Source organism: Oreochromis aureus, linkage group 12, assembly GCF_013358895.1.
Source record: "Oreochromis aureus strain Israel breed Guangdong linkage group 12, ZZ_aureus, whole genome shotgun sequence".
NCBI lineage: Eukaryota > Metazoa > Chordata > Actinopteri > Cichliformes > Cichlidae > Oreochromis > Oreochromis aureus.
Window position 1 is genome coordinate 27,609,052 of NC_052953.1, and position 26,251 is coordinate 27,635,302.

Sequence of the window (26,251 nt, forward strand, 5' to 3'; positions counted from 1 at the left end):
TCACTCTTGCGTTGCTGTGGAGACGATCTGCAAATGAAACTTACGCAACGGGTACAGCGAATCGAGGCGCGCAACACCATCCGTGTGATATAGGGATTTGTTCCGCTTACGCAGAGCTAAGCAAGGAGAGAAGGAAGTGGCTCTGCAGTGCATTTTAATCTTTTTTTCTTTTCTTTTCTTTTTGGTTACGGCTGATTCTGTCATTATATAACATGAACCAACAGGATTTGTGGTTTTGGGGTGGGCATGACAAAAAAAAAAAAAAAAAGGAAGAAGAAAAAGAAGTGAAATGGGCTAGCAGCACTCTGCTGCTTACACTCATGTTTCCAGGGGGCCGTATAGAAGGCGGACTTGTAAACATTACAAGCATGGTGCACTACCGTAGGCGGTCTGTGTGCAACCTTAAGATGAGCTAGCCTTGCTCTTAGGTGCTGCTACGTGTTAAGTTACGGACAAGGAAATGTAATTGGAGCTCAGCTAAGAGAGCTCATTGAAACGCAGATGTCGGTGCCGTCAGCTTTTCGCGAATATTTCGCGTTAAGTAGCTAATTAGCACGTCAGCCCTGCTTTCAGTGGAGATATGAAATTACTTTTCCTTGCCTGTCTCAGCCCCAAAACTGGGAACCATACTACAGCTGAGAGAATAAGGTAACAAACATAGCCGCTAAGTGTAGCTGGTTCTTATAGCTGGTATGATTCATTAATTAACGCGTGACACTATGAGGCAATAACAGCGTATTTAACTTCATCAGGGCAAGTGTCGTTGGTAAAATCGCCTACTTCACTGTGAAATAAGTGTAACAAGTTGGCTCTAAATACAAACCTTATCGTGTAATGAGACACCTTAAAATGAGTAGCAGTAAACACGGGTGTTGCCGGTGACCTTGGCTTCTGTTCTTATCAGGAACTGAGCTTAATTTAATGTGATTGGTAACACTTGTCCGTCTACTGTTTCATGTTAAAATGCCTCCACGGAAAACGTTTCCTAGCTTTAACCATTATGGATTTGCTCGAACACTCCGTCTTCCTTCCTGCCTTCCATAAGCAAATGTTAATTTTATGTTTTAGGTCCTACATTGAGTCAGCAGGACACACTTGCGAGCTCAGAGACGCAGGAGAGTTTCAGTCTCCTGCTGATGTGGTAAATCTGGTCTCTGAACATCCTAAGTTTGAAGCTGCACTGGCTATTCATCTTTTCAAAGCGGGCAGACTTCTCATGGGTAAACTGACTTGCTGCTATATCATCTACTTATCAGCTGTACACTTTAAATCAGTTTCCTTTTTTGCTGTCAGAATAATGGGTCTGCAGACGTACAGCTTTCAGTCCCACACTACCTTTTTTTATGTCTATTCTTTACAACAGATATTGAAATACCCTTTGGCGTAATCTTTGGCGGCACAGACATAAATGAAGATGTGAAAGTGGAGCAGAAGCGTGTGGTTATGGAACAGGTGCTACTGAAAGCCAGGTGATGTTGTACTGTTGCAAATTCCTATTTTAAAACTTCCGGATGGCTCCAAAACTAGTACATGAACTTTAGTCCTTCATATCACACATATTCCATACCATTTATCAAATGATTTTGGAAGTTTCATTTAAAATAACTGAAGAGTCACAATTTGCAAAAGAGTCTACACTATAAATAATGTGATTTCTGCCTCATCTGTTGGCTTTGTTAATTAGACTAAGAGGCTGCATCTACAGCACATTTGTTAGCATCTTACGATAGGACAAGGAGCACAGATGCATTAGAGGTGGAAATGGAAAAACAGTTCGAGCTGAGAAATTCAAATTGTCCAGTTTAGCAGAAGCTTATCAGTTCTTGCGTTTATTACATTTGTGCATTGCAAAGCACTGAGGTCAAACTCAATGCAGGGAAGCTTTTGCACAACCAACTCTGATGCAAGCCTTTCTTTCTGCTCTGTTTCTACAGTGCGTTACGTCTCTGAGAAGATTTTTAAAAGTGCATTGCAGTCAATAAAATCTCATCAATATCCATTCCTACACATGCCGTTAATCATGTATGCATTATATTTTTGGAGTGTCATTTCAAGAGGACTGCTCATTACAGGAAATACCCAGTAACATGTCTCCCATGAGAAGGAGCTGCTGATTATATCAAATTTGGCAGTTATCATTAATCATGACTTTATCCATGATTAATATCTAGTATGTTAGTAATGTGTCATATCATATTTTTTGCCAACTTCCTTTTTATAAAGGTTTGATTCAGATGTCTCCAACCTGAAGTGCGAGCAGGAAGTAAATGTCACCACTTTCATATCTTTTATTAAAATTATTCACATGAAATCAGAAAGCTTCTAATCCACTAATCATGTGATTTTTATGTATTTTTTTCAGTCTTGGATATAACAACAAATCACAAATAACACTGCCGTCTCAATAAAAGCTTAAAATATTTTTTTCCCTCAATACATAAATTCCAGGTTTTCACTGGGGGTAAACCCCCAAAAAAAACTCTGGATCTGTACAAGATCTTCTGGCCCCTGGGGCATGAAGAATCATAGACTGTATATAAAGGATGGACGTAGCTTCAAGTCAGAATTCATTCTATCTAATGATCAGGAGGGGGCGAGACAGCTGTTTGCATGGATTAGTGGTGTGTAGATTGATACTGAAACATTGATTCCATATTAAAATATCAATATTTTTGCAATTTGGAGTGAATTTGTAGTTTATGAGTCACAAGAACAAAATAGACAGTAATTATATTATTGGGATCGCCTAAATCGTCGTCTACGTGTAGCACTTTGCTAAATTTTGGAAAGTGACTTACGTCTAGGCTTTGTGTTGATGTTTAAATGGTGGGAATAAAACTATGAAATCCCATTTATTAGAATTGTAGAGCATTTAAAATGGATTATATTGGGAAGGTGTCATTAAATATACAGTCTACTTGCAGTAAAACAGACATTGTAGGCTTTAAAAAATAACAAATTCAACTCAAAATATTTCTTAGGTAAGTAGATAGATAATAGGTAGGTAGGTAGATAATAACGTATCAATAAAATGTTCCTCAGCTTTATTATTATTATTGTTAATCAGTCACATTCATTTTTGATTGTTAATTGAATATTTTATAATGTAGGTGTTGACTTTTCAGGTTTTTTATTGTATGATAATTCTTCATAATTAAACAATAAGAACAAGTAGTCTGATGTCTTGTATTCATTTTAAAGGTATAATTGGAAATACACTACTTTTCGTTTTGATTTTCCAAACACATTAAGTTTATTATTGTTATTTAGTATCGGAATTTTACTTGGTATCGAAGAGAGAATCAGTGGTATCGCACATCATTAGAGTAGACCCTCGAACCTCTCGATCTAAATCTTTTTATCTTGTTTTTTTAATTAATGTAAAACAATTTAATTAATACAATTAAAAGTAAAAATAATTAAAAGGTAAACAGTTTGCTGGTTATAGTCTCAGTTGCTAGTTTAAAATCTTACTGGAAACTACATGACGTTGATTTTGCAAATTATTCCCAATTAAAGTCAAACAAGAGGATAAAGCAGCGTATGTCCTACAGGCATAGCTACCTTATGGCTGAGAAGTTCCTCCTGAATCGTTGTGCAGCGTCCTTTGGTTTATCAGTCAGGTCCACGCCTCCCTCATCATGTCCAGGTTCAAAATACCAAAATGACTTCAAAGCACGACCTCGCAAACTACTGAGTTACATCACTGTGACTACGTCCATCTTTAATAAACAATCTATAGAAAGAATGAGACTGAAAGAATTCAAGCTAACCACTAGTTTAGCAGGCTAATGGCTAATCTGGCTAATCTAAATCTTGCGCCCTAATCCAAGCCGACATCACGCTGAAGTGTCTCAGTTTTCTAGCTGATTAAAGTAGATGGCAATAAATCTAGAAAAAGACCTTCTAGAGGAACGTGCGAGAGCCTGTTTTCCAAAGCTTCAAACATCTCAATCCACCCGCCTCCCACTATTAGTGCCATCTCACCCCAACCTTGATCACAAAGTTCCATCACCACCCAGGGCTTGTTTGCCCATTTAATATTGCACACTTACAAATGAAAATTAGTATCTTCTTTCAGTTTTTTTGTTTCTTTGCTCTACATTCCCTTCATTTTCCTGGTTGTATTCTTTCTCTTTTTGTACTGAAATCCTTTCGCTTCGAGCTACAAGCAGTTTTTCTGCTCTCATTCTGCTCTGCCTGCAGATTTCTGTGTTTTAGTGTTGTTAGCACAGCTTTTTTTCCCCTTTTATTGTTGTCAAAATCGTTATTACTTGTAAAAGGCTGTAATTTACTGCCTATAGTGAAAATTCTTGTTTTGCTGAAATGCCTCGCACAGCAGTGATAATGAAGTGTTTCTTTGTTCCCAATCAGGTTTGCTGTTGCATTTACTGACAAACTGAAAGAAGAGGCAGAGTTATTTTTGGTATGATTATGCGCTTATGTTTTTTGATACACTGACTGAAGTAATTCGTAGTTCAGTTGAGTCGAGCACATTTTAGGCAATCTCTCTGAGGATCGCTGATAGTGCTGCATTGGGTTGAACACATGAAATTTAGTGACAAAAGGGAGAGAAGAAGAATTACTCTTTTCCCTCATCTCTGCACATCTAACCAGAAGTTGTAAATTTTGGATTGATAGTTGCAGAAGTTACAAAAAAAATGCCCCCCTCCCCCAATGAGAGGAGGACTGGGCTTTCAGGAGGGGCTGTCCAGTCATTTGACATGCAGTTTAAACTTTGATGCATGATGGTTACACATGCAGATGTCTCTTTTTTTTTTTTACACATGCCCTATGTTTGCCCACAGTTTCATCTATTTAAATTCACCCAGATCCTTACTCTGTCTGCTTAATTGCAGCTTATAATAAGAGAGAAAGTTTTTGTTTACATTTTTACAGCACATCTGCAGACGGCAGGAGCCTGACAGCGTCAATAAATACAGCAGAAGGGCTCTGACTATACAAACACAATATCCTGCCCTGTCCCGTAATAGTCTGGCATTAAAACAATATTACAGTGTTTTATTTTCAGATTAGATTCCAGCCATAGGCTGCAGATTGAGGCAAGTGGAGTGCTTTATCTCTGCCATTTAGTGCTGACAGCTGGTAGACAGGACAGGCACTGAGAGGCATCGCCAAGCTTTTTATTGTGACAGAAAACACACATAGCGGATGGATCTGGTGTGATAACATCCAGTCAATTTCTTTCCCGTCCCCTCTGATTTATTTTTCGGCACCCGCATTATCTTAGCGACTGCTTTCCTGAGTCTCTTTTTAAAGTTTGTACTCTGTTTAAATATGCTTAGAACACAAAGAGCTTTAAATGGCTGTCTCTATTGTTGGCCATAAAAAAAGAGAGAAGCACAGTTGGTGATAATCAAATGTAATTTCTATAAACAAACGCTGCCAATAATTGCTGATTGCGTTCTGTTAGTTGTTTTAACCACTTCTTTTTCATTTTTTTCCCTGAAGGTGTCCCAAAGCAGCAAAATCTACGTCCAGCCTCAAGGTAAATTCTGCAGGATGGACATCCTCGCCTGATGCTGTGCATCCCTGACTCACCATTGAAGTGTTGCACTAATCAGCTTTGACATTTTTCCCTCCGTTATCATACTGTCTGCAGTACAGAGTTGTGTTTGCTCTTGCCATTGGCCACCGTAGCATGTAGGACAGCCCAAATCACTCTTCCATGTTGTTTACCACCGGTATCCTTGTTTGGCAAATAGTGTCCCTTCATAGATTAGACGAGAGCCCCCGGGCCAGCTGCATGGCTGAGCCCCAACCAGTGAAAGCTTAATTTTCAGGCTTGTCCCCAGAGAGTGATCATGCTGAAGTGCTTTTTACACAGACCACAAAAATTGTATTTTGGATCACTGTTAATTTTGAGCACTGTGCACTATTTTTTATGAAGCTCACTATGGCTGTTTCTGTGTTTATATTACAGGCATCCAGACAGACGTTACTGAGAAATTCTGCTGGACTGAATTCCTGAGGAGCTCAGGTACTATTAGTGCTTCAGGTTGTCATCATTCCAGGTACACTTTCCAAATTGTGTAATCAACAGTGGAAAATTTGATTTTAGATGGTCTTTTTTTGTTTGATGATGGTGGAAAATCAGTTATTTATCCAAAGTGATAAAAAATATTGCTATTTGTTGTACTGACCCCTTAATGGAAGGCCTTAAAGAAAATATTGAAATTATGTTCACAGTGCTGTGCAGAAGTCTTGAGCTACCTCTCATTTCTTTAGGAAAATGAGAAGTAGGTGCAGCAATTTATTAATATGTGCATAGTTGGAAACATTATAATATACAGTAAAGTATAAAGAAGTTACAGAGTTTATACAATTCATATGAGCTTGAAAGTCGGTGTTTGGTGTCACTACTTTTATTCTTCAAGTCCAAACTGTCTCAAGCTTTCTTGTAATTTCTGTAAGTAGTCTTCAGGATTGTTATCCAGGCCTCTTGAAGGACATTCAAAGCTCTTCTTTGGATGTTTCTGCTGTTTGTTTTGTTTGTTACAAATATGATCCCACGCTGCTTCAATAATGTTGGGGGTCGAGGCTCTGGGGAGGCCAATCCAGTGAGTTTTTTCTATCCAGGATCCTTTTAATGCTTTGGCAGTCTGTCTTCATAATTCCATCGATTTTAAGGAGATCCCCAACCCCTCTGGGTGAAATGCAGCCGCAAACAATGCCAGAGCCTCCACTGTGTTATACAGATGGCTGTAGACACTCACTGTTGTACGCTGCCTCTCTCCATTATATTGACAATAATGAATCAAAAATGTCATATTTGAGTTTATCACTCCTATAGACCCTTTGCCATTGATTTTCAGTTGCGTTCTTGTGTAATTTTCTCCTTGTTTCCATTCCTTAAAAATGGCATCTTGACAGCCAGCCTTCCACTGGCACCATTTCTGATGAGGCTTCAGTGAACAGTAAATATCCAGATGCATCTCTCAGGTCATACCTCCGGTCTTTGCTGGATTTTTTAAAAGTGTCTTTTTGAAAGCTAAACATCTGCTGAAGATTGTTTTTTAGGTCTGCCACTTGTTCTTTTGTCTTCCACTTGTCCAGTTTCCTCAAATTGTTCAAGGACACTGCAAACCATACTGAGATATGCCGAGTTGTCTGCTAACAGTGCAAATCACATTGTTGGTGCAAAAACAGTATTTTATGCCTGTCAAACTGTGTTGTCTTTGACATGTAGATTCAGCTAAAGAAAAGTTAGCAAATTATATGTTTTTGCGATAGTTTGCTGTAAACAGAAAGGTTAAAGATTCAATTTAAAATTTGTCTAAGCTAAGTTATCTGTTATGTGCAGAAACAACACTGTTTTATCCCTTGAGTTAGGTACCTTTTTTATGCTTGAGTGATTCATAAGTTGGGGTTAAGTGGCTTAACAATTTCCAAAGGAAAACTTCAGAAAGCCTGGAGAGCTATTGCTGAAAAGCACTTTAAAAAATTACAAGTCTGGTTTCTTGGAAGCAAAATATAAAGGACTGAGGGATAACTTGCAACTTTTCCACAGTACTGTGTTTTTCTGCTGTGTTTAACTTTCTATTGTATTTATTCTTTTTTTGTTGGTGTTTTTATATTGGATGCTTATTCACAAAAGTGTTACTATGCCTGCTTTATAAACCAGGTTTAGTGGTGTTGTTTTCACCATCTATACATAAGCGTGTAATATTTTGCAAGCGTTTGCAACATATACAAGCGATAACCTACATTATTTTTTCTCACTCCAGTTGAGCAACTACACAGACCACGATAGGACCAAAATGACCATAGTGGTGGTTGTCTCAGAAACCAGAGTCTGTCATTGAATATTTTCCTTTTCCCTTCTCTCCACCAGCCTTCCAACTCCCATTTCAATTGCTCAGTAACTATGTACTGTTACTCGGAGCCTCATCCAGACTTTAAATTGCACATTGTAACATGATGTCCATCCCAAGTACATTAGTGCTCAGGGAGAACCCCATTGAGTACAGAGAGGAACAGTTGATTAATAGCATTCAAGCCCAGGGCCATTTATCACCACGTTTCCCATCCATACCAAGTAATACACATTTTCCACAGTCGTTTTTCCATTTATTATACTTGAAATGAGAGTCGGCTCTAGTGTGCCTTTTCAGAAGCGATGAAAGCACTGTAATCTGACTCATAGTTGTTTTTAGAGATGTAAAAAATTTAGCAGTTTCTTCATCCTTGCTATTTTATCATGGGGATTTGTTAGTATTTTATTTATTTATTACTTTTTGTTTGTTTGTCTGCGGTGGATGTGGGACGGCTACATTTCAAATGATTAAGAATAATTTTTTAAAATTATAAATTTTTTTTGCCAACAGTTTCACGATTGCTTTGATAAAATAAATCACACACACGTGGTTTTAACTTGTGTTTGATCAGGACTAAAACGAGAATCTCATTCAGACAAACTGACCCTGTAGTCTTTGCTGTATTAGAAATGTGCCTTTGTTAGGTTAACATTGCTTAAGAAGTCATTAGGCGTTGTTTTTTTTTAGTTATCACTGGGTGTGCTCGGCTTTCTGCTGTCTAAAAGATTAGATTTTCCATATCCTGCTTTTGAACAATGATTTTCAAAAGGAAATGATTTTGTTATCCTTAAACAGAAGAACGCAGTCTGACAGAAGTAACTCCTGCAGCAACCTGTTTTCTCTCCCACCAGTTTTCATCCTACCGTTGTCCTCACATACACTCCCAGCACTGCAGAGGGCACCATCCCATGTGTTCATTCACTCCTGCCAGATCCTGCTGCATATTGATTTACTTATTCATTCCCTCCATCTTGTCTGACATGAATTAATTCTTATTAAATTGTGAAATCTACAGTAATTTATATATAGGCAAGCTCAACACGAATGGAAGTTTGGGCATGGCCGTATTTTTTGTGGCCACGTACTGCAGTGTAGAAAAAAAACCTTCAACTAGTGGACATAAAAGAGCCAAAGCATCCCTCCTGTCTGATTGAAGATAGACGACTAGTCTGTACGTGTCTCTGTTTTACCCTTTGGATGTCATAGCCTCCAAAGGAACAGGCTTGAGCACTGAATTTCAGAGTCTTTCTCTCGATGAAAGTCACTTTGTGTGTGTGTACATGTCTGTGTAGGTTGTTTTGGGCCCATGCTGTGTGCCTGGCGAGATGGGGTTAAGGGGATAGATGAAGTCCAGCACTATAGAGTGATATTTTCAGTCACTAAAGGATGATGGGAAACGAGCAGGGAGTTTGCTGTTTTACAGTTACAGGGCTCTCGAAGAGCACGATTATTAAACAGGTTCTACAGGAAGCGTTCAGTGAAGTTAATGTAAGTAAAAATCAGAGGATAAGCAATAATTAACAGTAGTTAATATAGTCATAGTGATGTTTTTAGCTCCTTTCAGACATGCACTCCTCTTTGTTACTCTGATGGCATATGAATGCGTCCGTTTCATGTGTGAATGTGTAACCTGGCACACTCCAGCACCAGTGTAACATTTTGGTATTACTACAAAAAATGCACAGATGAGTAGTAAAACGGCCACTCTGAGTGCCTGTTGGCACATAATGTGCGTGATCTCATTGCTCAGGTGACTTAAAGCCATAAACCCTTAAACAGCAATAAAATGAGGAACAAAATCTTTGCATGATCAGCCCAGTCTCATGTTAGTGCGTGTAATAGTCATGAAAAAACCAAAATCAGCTTTCATCCACACAAATAGTTGGTGTGTTTCTGTCTGTTTATATTTTTATAGTATATTCTCTGTTGAATGCATGAGTGCATAAAATATACTTCCTGCTACTTTCATAAAACATAGCATGTATTTTGTGTAGAGAAAGCATGAAGTGGTCACCATGGTAACAAAAGTTTTTTTTAGGACATGTAAGCTGTTGTATTTTAACCCGACCCATCGTCCTTTTCCAAACCTAACCCAGGAGTTTGTAATCCCTCGACATAACCAAGCAACACATTTTTTAATAAATGGTTGATTTAAAAATGATACAAGTGATTTGTGAAAATCCGTGACTTGCGTGACTCTGGCGTGAGGGGCAACATGAATTTGTCCACTGCCACAAACAGTTTTAAAAAGTCATGTTCAAGAACCAAAAAATAAAGTAGGGAATTTCGTGTTGGGAAATATATATGTATTAAGTAACGTAAAGTTAAGGTTGAGCAACACAAATCAACAGATTAAGTCTTGATTATTCATCAAACTCCCATAACAGCAGATTTGTGAGACACTCGCTGTCAGTCGCTTTTCACTGAACTCTCTAATCTGCTCGGGGATGTTAAACACTTTTTTATTCTGCACAGAAGACAGTTTAAAAATAAGGATTTTTATTTTTAATTTAATTTTTTTAATTTCAGCACTAACAGTGGTTTATTAACAGTTATATAGAGCAATGAGAGTTTTTATATAGAGTGTATTTCTTTCATTAATTGCTATGAATCCTTTTTATCAGAGAGGCCACAAAAAGTGCAGTGTAATATGGATCTTTCTGGCATAATAGTAAGTGGTACAGAGCCCGGCCAAGGATTCGTTAGTTCACCTTTTTGTTTGCTCTGTATACAAATGACTGTGCTCACTCCCAGCATAACCAGTATGTTATAAAAGTTTAAGGTGTCACTGTTGTTTTTACCTAACCTAGCTACACCCCTGAAGAATTTACTGTAGATCCCAGATCAGCAGGAGGTCATCCCTCGAGTATCACACTTTTCCCAGACATTAGACAGGTCCCTGCAGGGTCCATGTTGATAGTGCACTCACTTGACACAGACATGTGGAAAATGTTTGTGTGAAAATTCATCAACATTTACATTTTTGCTTATTTCTTTTAATTTTTTTGCTTGAACAAAACAGCATGCAGAACAGATAACGTCTCTGTACGTGAGCTCAATAGAGGGGAAAAAAGGTTGGAGCTGGCGGGGGTCTGAGTATGTTATCAAGATGAGGCAGTCTGTTTTTAGTCTGTCGTTTATCAAACATGATATGAAATAAACTCCAAAATTATGTATCCAAGTAAGCATAATAAAGTAGATTTAAATAAAATAGCTGGAACAAAATGTGAACAGGGTAAGTGAGCTAATCTACAGACATGGTTGGTAAAGAATTTAACATAATCAATAAAAGAATTGAACTTTTGAAAAATAAATCAGAGCTCCCTTCCATCTTTATTTTATGAGTGTTTGGTGTCTGCAGTAATATTACCGTATTTTTCAGACCATTTCACTGTCGTTGAACGGGTCTGTTTTCATACATAAGGTGCACCGGTTTATAAGGCGCATTAAGCGAAACAAAACAGTCAGATAAGTCAAACTTTACTCACATCATTCTTCTTTATTCTTTCACTTCCGTACCATTGATTCATTGATGTAGAATTCTCTCACAGCTGCTCTATTCCTATGTTGTTTCAGTATATTAATGACTAACCTCGTATTGTGGAAGGATTATCTCAATTGTTCTCCTGACTGAGGTTTGGTCCATTTGCAGCATCCTGCCATGTGATTGCATTTGTCCCTAACCATTGGAAACCCTCGTGTTAACTTTTATCGAGTGGAAAAAAGTTAGCGTTCATCTTCCAGCTTCACTGTGTTTGTGTTGTGCTAACATAGCTGTGTCGCTAGCGATCACGTAGCACATCATTATATACCAGCTAGTCCAACTTCAGTAACCCTACAAACGTCACTGCTGTTTAGTTTCCTGTCTTCATTTATGTTGGAAGTGATAGCAGAGCTGTACGTTTTAATTTTTTCAGAAGTCTCTCAGTCAGAACACGCTATATCATGTTTAGGTGGAAACTAGCGAGCTAACTTCCTGCTAACTTCTAACTCCGTTAAATTTAATACATTCTATTTTCATGGATGCCTGGATGTTATTTAATTGTTACTTAATTGTTACACCTGGTAAAGCAGCAACGCGGATCATTTTATTAAAGATGATTTTATTAAAGACAGTTTTTAACTCTCAGCGATGCTGCAAAAAAAAATCAGTTCAAGGTCAGTAAGCACAACCAGAATTTATAGATGAGGCGCACTGTTGATTTTTGAGAAAATTAAAGGATTTTAAGTGTGCCTTATAGTCCGAAAGATGCGGTATATAATTGTTTTATAACACTGCTATGGAGTCCTATCTTATGTTGGTTTGGAAACCCTATACTCGAGTCTAAAGCTCCAATTTAAAATGTGTTTAAGAGGGCAGGAAAGATCATGGGAACAGAAACAGTGACTGTTCACCAAGACATTTTTGAACACTGTTTGCATGCATGAATCTCTGGCAGGAGATTTACAGAATTCCTTTGTAATGGTAAATGGACTGATTCTTATATAGCGCTTTTCTACTCTCCCGGAGTACTCAAAGCGCTGCATACAACATGCCTCATTCACCCATTCACACCCACTCATGCAAGCACTTCTAAACGCAAGTGCAAACTATAACTACATTCACACACATTCACACTCCGATGAATGCATCGGAGGGCAATTTGGGGTTAGTATCTTGCCCAAGGATACTTGACATGCAGACTGGGGAAGCCTAGGATCGAACCACCAACCTTCCGATCAGTAACTGATCTGCTCTACCACCTGAGCCACAGCCACTTGTGTATGCAGAAGCAACATTTATTTGCCCCTCTGTCTGTTAGCGGATAAATGAACAGCTCATCTTGGACAGAAAGAAAAGTAGAGAGGCTTTGATGAGGCGTCATTAATTAGTCATCTGTTTGTATATTTACTTTAAGGCCTGCATTTCCTCAAATTTGCCCATTTAAGGTTTTATTGTGATGTTTGTTGTTTTTTGATCAAGCAGCTGCCTAATCCTGGACGACTTTCTCCTGTGGGTGACAATAAAGGGATCTTATCTTTACATTTACTACAGATTGAAATGTTTACAAGTACAACTTGACAGTAAAGTCTTTACCACTATGAAGACAAGTCTTTGACAGGTCAGATTAACGAGGCTCATGGGTAAAGACTCTAATCCAGGAGCGATAGAGTCCCCCGCATTCAAACACGTGCCACAGCGGCAGTGACCTCATTACTTATAATAAATGATCTGCCATATTTAGACGGTATCGATCAGGATGTGACAGTAGATGACACTGGGCACTTCAGATAACTAAGCTGTCACACAGTGTCACAGTTTGAGTGATACAGTAATGGCCTGAGTCATTCAGGTTTTTCAAAGTCTGTACGGATGCCTTCTCATAACTACATGAAGGATGTGGCCTCTTTAATTATCAAATTAACTATTAAGGTATTGGCACTAGATTAAGAAAACAATATCTTAATGAGCAAAATGTACTGTCAGAGCCTTTGGTTAGTATTTTATAATGAGAGGGTAATGTGGCTTGCTGTATGAAAATAATCAACATTGAGCTTCAGTATAATTATATCATGTTTATTGGTTTAAGAATTACCGGATAAAACATTTTTTTAAAGTGCATTTTATGTAAACTTCCGAGGCGAAAGGTGGGATTGGGGGTTGATCAAAACAAGTTACAGCATATGAACAAAGATCATTTTGCCTGCATTTTCCCATCTGCCAAGCTGGTACAAAAACTCAGGTGATTCTGTGAAGAGGTCAGGTGGGAAGCCTTAATTGATTTTTTTGATATTGTTTGATTTTACTGTTTTTGTGGGGGGTTTTGTCTTTGTACTCTCATAACTAGCTTTCAGACTGATGTTTTGGTATTGAAAGAACAGTGATGGACACAAATGGTCCACGACATACCTTCTGCTCCTTCGTTTTAAACACATTTGTACAGAATAATAATTATTATAACAAAAAAAGAGATTTTTAGAATTGCTGCAAATGCTGTTTGAGAGTTCAGGTTATTTGTGGATTTGTAGCAGTGTTCCCACATTTATAGTCCCAGTCTTAAGCCAGGTCAGTTGCTCCGTGGTTGGATTGACTCTAGCATGTTATAAGACGTCAAGTATAATTAATTTTAACTGACCATAATGCAGGTCCTGTCACAGCTCGTGTGTGCGGTTCTCATGTGGTGTGTGAAATTGCTTATCACACATTCGTCACATTTCATCTGTAGTTTGGGCAAAATCTTCTCAGCTACCTCAAAGCATAAGATGTACAGTGGAAGTGCTAATTATTGGAATTTTTCAAATTAAAAGTTTTTAAATAAATGCAGTTTTTCATACCTGAGTTTTTCAATTATATCATTTTTTTGTCTAGTCCAAAAAAACCATCCCGTGCCGCTCAGCAGATGAAAGCGGAGCTGTTCAGACAGATATGTTCTCTTCCAGCAATGCAGAGGCATGCGCATGCACACATGCTGATTAAAGTGTTACAGGGGTTGTTACCCTTCTGAAATCAAAGGCAAACAAACAAAAACTATGATTTGCATAGATCTCACAGAACTACACAGACAGAGAAAGAATATTGCTTCTGGCACGTCATATGATTTGTACAATTTGTTTAGTTTTATTCCCAGAGGGAAAATGAATTTTGTCTTAGATTCCCAAAAATATATATTTTTTTTCCTCACTGGGTTTTTTCATTTTGACAGGTCTGTGCTAAGACATGATTCCAGCTCCTGTATTATTTTCCTGCAGCTTGTTCGGAGGCACTGACAGGATGTTTAACTTCGCTGGCACGTTTTCAGATCGTGTGAATCAATGCGAGGAAGTTTGATACATCCCACAGATCCAAAAGCTTTTTTTTTTTTCTCCTAGGATCGAGGTCAGTGCCCAGTCTCCAGGCTGTCATTTTAAGATGCTCTTTAATAGCATTAAAGAGCTGCTTCAGCCTTCTGATCTGGACTTATCTGGCAGCAGGGGATTTCACTCGAGTGTCACTGTGCTGCAACCACAGGCTTGGTGCTCTGTGGTTTGATTTCTGAAATGGTTTGTTTTTTAGCATTTCGCTTTTTTTTTTTTTGTTGTTTCTTTAAACTTGGACAGAGTTTCTAAAAAAAATTTAAAGATTTGGCTTGAATTGGTAGCACCATTGCCAAAAAGGTTTTCGCAGCAGTGATTTTGCATTTTGGGTCGTTTCAAACACTGGATATAAGGATTAAAAATGATTTTTCTGACAATTTTCTGTGGCCAACTATACCATTATTTACCACTGATTGCAGAAAGTAATGTAATTTTATTTATTCGTTCGACTTCAGCCTTAAAGTATTGCTGTTGTACTGGCTTTGCTTTAAATTTGCATAAAACCAGTCTTCTCTGACATAAAGGCTCAAAAATCAATGTCGATAAAGTCTAAATCTTCTTTTCACAAGGCTTTCTGCTCTGCATTTGGCAGTCCAACCAGCTTTTGGATAGATTTCCCCGCAGTTGTGTGTATATAGTCATGGTCCCCAGAGCATCAAACCTACTTTAATAATCTATGAATTCTTTTTGTGTAACCAGCAGGTCAAAATTTGCACTTTCTGCTGGAAAATATGCCAACATCTATTTGATGGATTGGTAAAAAATGCAGACATTCAGGGTTCTCTTACACATCCTAATGATTTTGGCAGACTTCTGACTCTCCATCTATCCTCTAAAGTAGAGAATGTATTCAAAGTCACAAACGTCAACAAGGTTGACACAGATGTTAGCATTCCTCTCAGGATAAACTGTAATTTTTTACGAATGCTTAACATTAAATTTGTTGCAACAATCAGTTAAAAATTTGACATTGTCCAACACTTTTTTTTAAAGATCAAATGCGTGATGAACAAATACTCTTCAAAGGGTCATCTCCCTGGTTGAAGCTAGTCGCAGTGCATACACTGAGCCATAGATGGATGTTTCTGCAGTCAGATCATTGCTTACAAAGGGAGCTTTGTTGTATTTTAAACAGTAATCTGCTTAGTATGTGGCTGTGACGGACAGCCACTTAACATCTTCTCCTCACAGACTAGAATTGGATATGGATGCCATAAATCTGATTCTGTTCATCTGGATGTTTTGTTTTCAGTGGGTTCATCACTCACTCACTCATCCAAGTGACATCTGCAGTCTCAGCTGACTGCAGGTTTCCCCAAACTTATAAACAGTGCATAGTGACTGAAACTAGCTCCACTGACTAACAATGGGCTGTGAGGACTTTTTCATATCAGTCCCATTAACATAGAGTTGGGGAATAGCAACAATCACAGCACGGTGAGATGGTGAAAGATATATCCATAAGCCCTCTCCTCAGTTCAGAGGAGGATGGACCTCCCTGCCTCTCTTATAGTTGGGGAAACTGCAGTTAGCTGAAGTCACTGAAGAAGTCATTTGTGTGAGCGATGAAATGTACTGAAAGCGTTACGTCCAGATGAACAGAATCAACTTTCTGGGATTTAGTAACCTGCATGATTGAGCATGCATCGAGACAACTGAGTGTGACGTCAGTTACCTCAGTAAGCTAAAAATGATTTGAAAGTGTAAACTCACGAGTTTGAGTCGTCCTTGAGCTCCATTTTGTTCTGTCAAGAATGTTTTGTTCATTTTGTTTTATTCTAGTCAATAAAGAGACTAAAACAGGAAACAATCCTTGAACACAATACAAAGTCTAGCGAGGACATCCAAGAAGTACCTAGCAGTGATGTTAAGGAAACATCCATAATGTTGGTTCAAGTTTAATTTTGGAACTGCTTTGTTTCCTGGGTTTGACTATATATGCAGTAGAAGTAGGTACACCCTTGTGCAATCGCTTAATTCATTGCACAGTCTAGCTGTATTACTTGTTGTTGAACTGTATGGTATTTTGCCCTTGTGCAAAATTAAAAACTAAAAATACAGGGTCACAGTTAGAATGCAGTTCAGTCGCAGTAAAGCCCAGCACAAATTCTGCAGTGAAGATTTAAGTTTTTTCAGCATTTTGTATTTCTAACTTTGATTTTTATGACAAATACTCAATTCTCAAACTTCTACACTTAGTCTTTTTTTTGTGTTCAGCTTTTTTTTATTTTTGCTCGAGGGGATCTGCTTCTCTACAGTCCTTTTCAAACAGATGAGCGATAGAAATACTCGCCAGGATTTTGGTGTAACTCTTGGCATTTGTGTTGTCATGTATAAATGGCGTCTTTCCAATATGGTCTGGTCTACATTAATAAATAACCCCAGTGCCAAGTCTGTCGCTATGCAAGTGGATGACTGTACAAGCACCGCTCGGTGCATGACGGCATATTAGGAAGATCATTAGTCACCAGTCTTAGTGTGTCATTTCACACCTTTGTGCCATCTCACAGTCACATTTTTCAGTTCCCCATGCGTGACAGACTTCATGCAGTTAACAGGAATAACAGGAAATCACAGATCAGTCATTACAGGCTTGTGTGTCTCTCGATCAGTACTCACTTTTGTTGTACTGTGCTTGTACTGCTTTGTTGTAACATTTTCAGTAATGTTTTTTAAGTGCAAATTGAAGTGCTATTGCTTACTGATGTTGTATACTACGTTCCCTTTTCTATAAAGCTTATAGTTAGGGCTGGATCAGGTGACCCTGAACTGTCCCTTAAATGCGCTGCAATAGGTCTAGGCTGCTGGGGACCTCTTTTACAATCTATGTGTTTATACACCACTATTAACAACCATTAATCATGGGTTATTATGAATCTCTGACCTTGCTTCATACTGTGTCTTTTGTCCTGTCTCTCTGCTCTCTTCTCTTTCCCTCATAGATGGCTGCCCCTCCATGTTTCTCTGGTTCAGACAGATGTTTCTTCCTGTTAAAGGGGAGTTTTTCCTCCCCATTGTCTCCTGCTCATAGGTCATCTGATTGATGGGGTTTTATCTGTATTATTGTAGGATCTATATCTTGTGCCTTGAGGTGATTGTTTTTATGATTTGGTGCTATATGAAAACAAAAAATGAATTTAGTTGTATATGTGAATGCCCCACACTAAGACTAACTGTGTAACATTATAGTACATTCTTCTGTTATTTCCACTGTCATTTTGACATGTCATCTATTACACACTAAGCAGTTGTGACAGTAATTCTGGTTCGCCTCGACTTGAAGGCGAGTACAGTGTAGTTGTACTTTTGAAGTGAAGGGTCTGTTGACTAATGTGAGGTCTGAGACTGACAGGCTAGGTCGTGTGTTGCCTTTATGATGGGGTGGTGTATTAGGGTCAGGACTTTTAGCTGTTGTCTTTGCCAGGTCAGGTGCACTAGAGTAGCTGCTGGCATTGTGCACGTTTGTGTGCCTGCCAGTTTCTGATAATCTCTGGATTGAATGTGATAGCCGGATGATATTTGAGAGGAGCAGATTCCACAGCATTGCAGTTAAAGCCTAATTCTCCAGATGTTTGATGTTAGCTCGATATTGGCCCGGCTAATTTTTTTTTTATTTAGAGCTGATCAGTGAGCAAATTGTCACCCAAATATTCAAAGTACACACTGGTCGCACACTGATTAGGGTGCGACCTTCCAGTGTTTTCAGCAGACTATTTCCCTGCTGATCAGAGAATTGTGCGAGCACATTAGTCACCGCTGTCTTATTTTCTTCGTGACCTTGGTTGATGTATTGCTTTCATTATCTGCTGATGTACTTGGGATGTTCATTATGCAGTGTTTTGATATTGTGGCGCTGTCTTTCTGTTTGTCTGGCTTCTCTCCAGGTGTAAGGACTGAGCATGTGGATGAGCTGCGTGTCTTCCTATTGGTCTGTGGCCTCAGAAGAGTCAAAGACCCCCTCTATTTGGTGGAGGTTTTTTCAAGTATGCTGTGATTTTATTCATTATGTTATATTGTTGAATTTATTTCATTGTATTTGCTATGAAATGCATGTCCATAACATGATCTGGCAATGAGATCAAGCCTATCAGCACTCAGACCCAACCTGTTATTGAAACTAGAAATAAATACCAGTAAATATGATTATGTAAGCTGCATGAAAAATTGCTTATGCTGTCTGTGGGAACTAAGGTACCAAAAAAAAGTACTGTCGAATTTTGAGATTGAAAAGTATTTTAGGCATCAGTCCTGGTGAAATCCTAAATGTTCACCAAATACAGAGAACATATGAAATGAAAAATAACTGAACTCTCTTAGGTAAGCTGTCAGTTGTCTTCCAACAGAGAGACATTCAAAATACTTTTGTTCCGTTGTCTGCAAAAATGATCCCACACTGCTTCAGTAAGGTCTGGGGAGGCCAATCCATGACTGATAGTGATCAATCATCGTGTGTTTGGGATCATTGTCATGTCGAAAAAAACTGGCTTTCAGTCCAGTTGTTGCGTAATTTCGCATACCTGAGCCTTTTCTTTCAGTTTGCAGCCTTCCACCTACATCATTTCTGATGACATTTCAGTGATTAACTTAAGGGCCAGGTTCGTGTGAGGTCTTTGCTGGGTTTTTTGCTATTTCCTAAACCCATGATTTTCAGATGTTGTTGATCTGCAGCCAGACTACAACTCTGTTGTCTCAGGCTGCAACTTGCAGCAGTAAACAAGCTATTACACGTGGATTTAATGGCATCTTTTTGCTTGCAGCCTCGTTGACTCATATGATCAATATCTCCACCTGCTGCAGATTCTGGTTGGAGTGACCCTTCAGCTCGTAGCAGATATTATGGAGAACAGAGCAGGGAGTGCTGTCGTCATCTCCAGTCAGAGTGGAATAGAGTTGATCCACCTACAGAATAAGAGAGTACCTGGATAAAAAGCTAAATGACATCCAGGATCAATACAACAGTGACCTGGCCATCATCCAGACAGGGAAACACAAGACTGGATAGACAAGAGCAAACTGGTTAGCAACAGGAATATTGCAAGTGGTGAATTAGCCAAGTATATTGGTGCATACTGTGCCCCTCATCAAAACCTTTGTGAATCTCATCTTCTGAGATCCCTACCAAAGTACTAAAATGATCTTTATGGTAGTTGCGCTGCAGGAGGTGCCACCATGGTCACATTTTGCTATGATGACATGTAAATACAGTGAGGGGTGGCCCTATTAACCAGCTTAACCTTAATGCCTTTCTTAATGTATCTGCTGTTGTAGAGGCCATGTCCCAATCAATTAGATGTCAAACGTTGAGTTCCATCTAATTGAAAGTGTTTGTATAAGTGCAGCGGGGCAGCTCGTTCTCATTTTGTCAGGTCTTGCCTTCATGGTTTTTATGGTTTTTCTTTCTTTGATGGATATCCTGAATGTCTTATTAGGTACCTAATATTTTGCCTCTAATTAACACGAGTGGTTTCTTTTTCAAACCCCCCATATATACTGTGACTTTCACAGCACGCAGTTATTGTAATGAGACATCACTAGAGGGCGTCAACATTGTATATTAATGTTGAGGAGAGCTACACGGTTTAAGTTTCACATGCACGTCCTTAGAATTAACACGTACTGTCCACGAGTGTCGTGCGTTAAACAAGCTTGTGGGAATCTGTGCAAGAACAGCCTCACTTCTTTTGAAAACTTGCTCATTTAAAACCCCACAAAAAAACAAACTGCAGTGTTGTTGTTTACATCACCAGTTATATTTAATGTTTTTCAGAGTGGCATTGTGAGAATCTGCTGAATGTGTTAGTCATTATTGGGCCCAAGGTAAGTAAACAGTCCTTATGCACTAGGTTTTGTTTTGTTTGTTTCTTTGTTTGTATGCTTTTGTTTTTGTTTTTTCCCTTTTCTGCCATGTGCCTCTGTACTGTCACTCTGTGTACTGCTGAAATTACCTAGAAACATCCCCCGGGAATTCAGGCAGCCTCTAATTGGATAGAGCAGACATACAGGCTTTAGTTGTTATGCTGGAATTAACGGACAGTGCTGGAAGGAAATGTCTTCTGAATACTGGGGAAGGGTCAGCTGTAGTGGTGGTTTGTTGTTTTGTTTTGGGGTTTTTTTGGCATTACCTGCTTCACATTAGCAACTTGCCTTTTACTAATGACCTGTGTGGGGGTGGAGCAAACTCATTTTAATCCTCATAATATGTATCTGCACGTGTACGGCGAGCACAAGTTACAGGTTTTGCCGCCCTGTCACATGTAATCATGTTTCTGTGCTGTGTGTCTCCCTGAAAACATTAAGTGCTCAGGTACAAGCTGTGTGTCTTCATGTCAAACAGTGCAAATAAATAAGTGGAAAATAGCAATTGAACTCTCAAACCCTGTCGTGAGTAACCTCATGCATCAATCAACTAGTCAGTCACACAATCAAATTAGAGTTTTTTTATTTATTTATGTTGATTTTTTTTTTTTTTTTTTAAAAAAATCAGGTTGGAGTTTTATGTTAAAATTCTTGTCATATCCCAGAGAACAGCAGCAGCCTCTGTTCTTTGTTTTTTTCTGTTTCATTTCCAATCTCTCACCCATTGTTTTCTGTTTGCATGTCTTCATCTTCTCTTCTCTCCCCCCCACCCGACTCGCTTTGATACGGCATCAATGTACAGTACTTTAGCATCTGTTCTTTCTTTCAAACAGTGGTCTCAGGCAAAAGGTACGTTCTGCTTTAGCTTTGCACAGAAACAACTCAATTAGGCATGGCCACGGGCTTGTATGCACCGTCTTACTGCCGCTTCTTGCTTTTTTCGCGAGGCTTTGCTGCTGCTGCTGTTTGATGAAACGGTTCAGTCGAAGCAGAAACATGTGATTCATCGTGACACGTCTGAATCACAGGCATGTTTGTTCAAGAAATGGAAAGATATTAATTTTATACTAAAAATGTTTTCGTGTGACAGCCAGATTTCAGCTGTGTTAATTTAAGGATTATATTTTTTGTGGAACAGTGTTGAACAGATTAAACGAAGTGAAGGGAAAAAGATCCAAAAATGCAAAGAGGAGGTGGAATGAGACATCCCTCGCTCAGGCTGTCATGACATCACAGAAATCAGTATCGCTACTTCATTCAAGTAATAAGCGCTGTGGCTTTGCAGCATCTGTCATTAAGAGGAAAATTCAGGTCAGTTTGTCAGCGATGACACATCTGACTTCTCTGTAAATGGGCTTTAAATTACCGAGTAAAATAAATCTGGACAATTCCAAAAAGGGAACGTTATCTCTCGTAACGATAGCAGGCTTTCACCTTATTTATTTGCTGAGAGCGAAAATGAAATCTAAATATATCTCTCTCAAACATCAGTAAAGGTATGACAGAATTATTGGAATGAACAGGAACACTGAAGCTTTCGCCGTATGACGTAGCTTTGTTTTTTTGGCTCACTATAAAACAGCGCCAGTTGGGCTTAAACCGTGTATTTTTGCCAGTATCTTCATCATCTTGATCCGACCCCTGCTCGTGTTATAATTCCTGCAGAATCCCAGATCGCTCCAGGATGTAAAACTGCATTTCTTTTTTAATAGATCTTAAAAAATAATTTGATGAAGGCATTTTATGAGCTATAAAATAAAATGAGAAAAATGTAGCAGCTTGCTTAGTAGCATCTTTGACCCGCATTGCTATGCTTTGACTTTTCTGTGGACAGGCTAATGCACATAAATCCCACATTGCAATTAATCAGATTGGCCACCCTGCCCACCCTGACCCCAATCTCTGAAAATGCAGGATTTTCCTGAGAATGATTTTCTCCTGATAGAAGTTCTTAATTGTGTCATTCGTTATTTTATATCCCAGTGATTAGGGCACTGCAGGTATCCTTAATAAAAAAGGAAAAACAGAAATTTTGTTGCACATGTTTCGGTCATTTTTGTTTTGCCTCTTATTTTTCAGATTGATCCCGTTCTTACTGCTGAAGTAGAAACGGTTGTTAAAAGGTAGGCCTTCAGCTTCCTTTGTGTTCAAACTGTCAGTTTTGTCTGTTTAATTGCCGCAATGTTCCATCTTTTCAGACTTGCCTGCCTTTGTGCTTATTTCATGCGGTGCGTTGAAAAACAAATGCAGCTCACACGTATCGTAACATAATGTGAACAGAATGCAAAGTAGAGCCGAGCGCCAAGGTCCTCTTTTTATTATCTGTCCTCCCACACTCGAGTCTCCGCCGATCTTTCAGTTTTTCGCCACAGGGCCTCACCACAACAGAGATCTTTGCGGCAGGAAGCTGCCCTCTCTGCTTAAGACTTTACCTGGATGCTCCGTTCATGTCACACATAGTGCAGCTGTGTTTCCTTGCCTGAGCTTGTCACTGCTGTTCAGCATCATTCACGCCTCTGTGAGCCCTGAGTCACACAGAACTGAGTTTTGCCACTGCTTTTACAGAACAGCAGGGGTGTTCTTGGCCCAGGAGAGGTGCCAACAGGAGCTTCATGCTGCCATGAAAAGGTGCTTCGCTGTGGTCAACAGCTCTGTTTCAGAGGGCATGTCAGCAGCCATCTTGGAGGTAAACATCTTCGAGGATGGTGGGTAATTGGACGGCAGGGCAGCACGATGTTCCGACATTGGCAAGAATAACAGTTTATTTATTTATCCAGGCATCTTACAGAGGAGCTTTTGTTTTTTAATCTAAGCAACGTGAATCTTCTGCACTGTTTGTTGTTCAGCTACAATGCTATCTGGACACTTCTGGGACAATTACCCAAATTAATTGCTTGACTCCAATCTTCCCATTCCTGAGTGAGCAAATCCTCTTAATCTTTTTTAAACACAGGCAATTAAGACAATCCACAGTAGGCTTAAAGTGTTATTAGTTTGTTAGCATGTTTCACTTAACAAGGTATTAGCTTGCACAGATTGTTAATTCTTTAAGTGAACCGACGCGCAGAATGGCGGCGCTGTACACCATCGGAAATGCTCAAGTGATTGCTTCTTAACAATGACAGGATAAACAAGAAACTTTTGCCTTTGACTTGTGCTTTCTGTCTTCACCAGGCCATGGATCTCGGGGTACCTGTGCTGGCTAGAAACATTCCAGGAAATGCAGCTGTGGTGCAGCATGAGGTCACCGGCCTTCTGTATTCTTCGCCTCAGGTATATATTGGCTGACCAGCTCTGTAGTTAAGCTAAGCGCCGTAGTCCATAAACATAATGACTGTGTTTATGGACTACAGAGAGGATAAACTGTTGCCAGGGCTACAGGGACTCCTTTCACCTCAGCTGACCAGAAAAGTACACAACCGCATTAAGTAGCACCGGCACACTGACTGAGAACAACTGGAGGGTTTTATGTCCTCTCCTTGCATAACTGGATAAAATAACAAGTCTCACAGTTTTAATCAGAAACTTTTGACATCATTTTGTAAACTTTGTAGCGGTTTTATCACAAGTCCAATCTGAGCAGGTAAAATATAACAAAAGGCCGCTCCTTGTGTTATATTTTATTTTATGTTTCCTCAGGTGCTTGGATTAGAATCAAAAGAAGTGCACCCTTTAGGGAGAGAACAAAGATACCATATTACCACATAGTGATGCAACAATTAGCAGTAAGGTGGAAAGTAAGTAATCCCCCATGAGAACTGCTCAGTCTGATATTCAATGAGGTTTAATGCAATGGGAGATAACAAAGGATAAGGCCAATTGGCAGGGCTTAAGCGTTGTATTGTCAAGACCATGCTGTAGCGTGATGTTGTTGTAATGGTGGGGATAATTCCTCCCTGCACGTGTGCTCCACTGAGCTGCTGGTAGGAAGCTCACACAGATGGTTGCAGCAACTTGGGCCGGATAAACGAGGACCTCGGCCAGGACCGACGGGCAGCGAGTGCTAGTCTTTGAGCCGCCTTTGCAGTACCTCCCGTGCAGGACTTCTCGCGCACGCTAAAGTCTTTCCTTAGTTTTTCCACTGACAGTATTTCTTGTTCTTCAAGATGGAATTACATGAGGAGTGTGGGTATTAAGAAATGTGTCGAGCAAAGTAAACACAAAAGCACTCACGAGCTTTAAAGAGGAAAAATGGCCTGTCCTGTCGGGCTCTGTAATTTGCACCAAGAGTGAAGTGAATATAAGCGCTCCTCTCATAAGTTGAGCTTTAATCCTTTTGCTGTGAGGATTTATAGCCCTCATATGTCCATACAGAAGAGCCGTTTCCCACCAAGAGCCTCTCCAGACATAATCACATCACTTGAAGTGAAGTAAAGCAAAATGGCCTGCTGACTGGCAGTGGCTAAAACTTTGTGTGCCCATTGGCTCAGTGCTGCAGTGAATGTTGGCTGTCATGTTGCAAGAACACTTCAAGGCACTTTGACTTCATTTTGTTGGAGGCTTCTGACAGCCTGCTGGGCCAGCAGATGAGCAAACTAGGATTCTGAATGCTGAGTGGATGGACCTCATTTCTATGAATACGTGATGGTGTTATTACTCCTTTTTTTTTTAAACTGTTGCTCTTTTATCCTTGTCTTTTCTTCGCCATGTTCCCAACACGGCTGGTTGTACAGTATCGTTTTTTTTCTAACTGTATCGCTTTGTTTGTTTTTCTCTTTTTACATAAGCAAATGAGAGGTGGCAGCTATTAGGTTAGAAAAAGGGGGTCTGTTGGGCATCCATATTTAGATATGGAGCCACAAATATCTCCATCCTTTGGCTATGTAAAGACACTTTTGAAGTATTTGCTAATCAGTGCACAGGCTTCTATCTGAGTTCTGTTCTTGTGCTTTGGATTATCGTTTATGCTTTAAAAAAATATCTCCAGGCACCTTCACTGGCAAGCTTCGAGTGGCATTTGGCAGTGAATGAGACTAATTTTGCCTTTATCCTTGCCAGGAATTTGTGCGTCAATCTCAGAGGCTGTTGTCAGATCACGAGCTGAGAGAGAGAGTGGTGAGGAATGGAAAACTCTACGTGGAAGAGCATCATGGCGTGAAACAGGAGAGAGAAACTTACCAGCGACTGGTGGACACTTTGCACTGAGCACATTTAATTGCAATCTGTAAACTTTCTCAGGGGCTTCAGCAGGAGAGAAGAAGAGCGCGACACTAGTCTCTCTTTGTTGCACAGGTATAATTATGCCCGTTTGCATAACAATGCGGTTTTATCTGTACTACCTGACTGAAGAATTATGACGAAGAGTGCTTTAAACCAAAGACATGTGACATTTATGATGGACTCTTATTTATGGTTTAATTATGATAAAGGCATGGATACTGTGATTATTCATTCTGCATATTAAATGGTTATTGTTCTAAAAAATTATTATGTTTCTCTTTATCAGACTTTTCCAAATGAAGTCCAAGATTTTTCCAGGTTATGCTACCCCTTTCTGTTTTTTTTAATGCTGCAATAACTGGGTTACACAAAGAGAATGAACCAGTATAACTTTGTTTAAAAGATAGAATGGCACAAAAGTCATTTTGATTGCTGTTACAAAGGTTGATTATGATGTCGTACCACACCAGTGTAAGCACTGTAACAAAGACCTGTAAAATCAAGAACTGCATTAGTTCAGGCAGGCCACAAAGACGAGCTCGGCCACGATCCCAGCATGACGG

At 39.3% G+C, this 26,251-nt stretch overlaps 1 protein-coding gene across 1 annotated transcript; it reads left to right on the top strand.

The window, feature by feature from the left end:
* The first annotated feature begins 371 nt into the window (after window positions 1-371).
* On the top strand, window positions 372-25,955 carry glt1d1 (glycosyltransferase 1 domain containing 1). Its single transcript, XM_031743706.2, has 12 exons — window positions 372-648; window positions 1,069-1,220; window positions 1,364-1,469; window positions 4,375-4,426; window positions 5,473-5,509; window positions 5,945-6,001; window positions 18,557-18,655; window positions 20,440-20,489; window positions 22,608-22,651; window positions 23,094-23,214; window positions 23,703-23,801; window positions 25,527-25,955. The coding sequence occupies exons 1-12, from the start codon at window positions 581-583 to the stop codon at window positions 25,671-25,673; spliced, it is 1,032 nt and encodes a 343-aa protein (XP_031599566.1). The 5' UTR covers window positions 372-580; the 3' UTR covers window positions 25,674-25,955.
* Window positions 25,956-26,251: the final 296 nt, after the last annotated feature.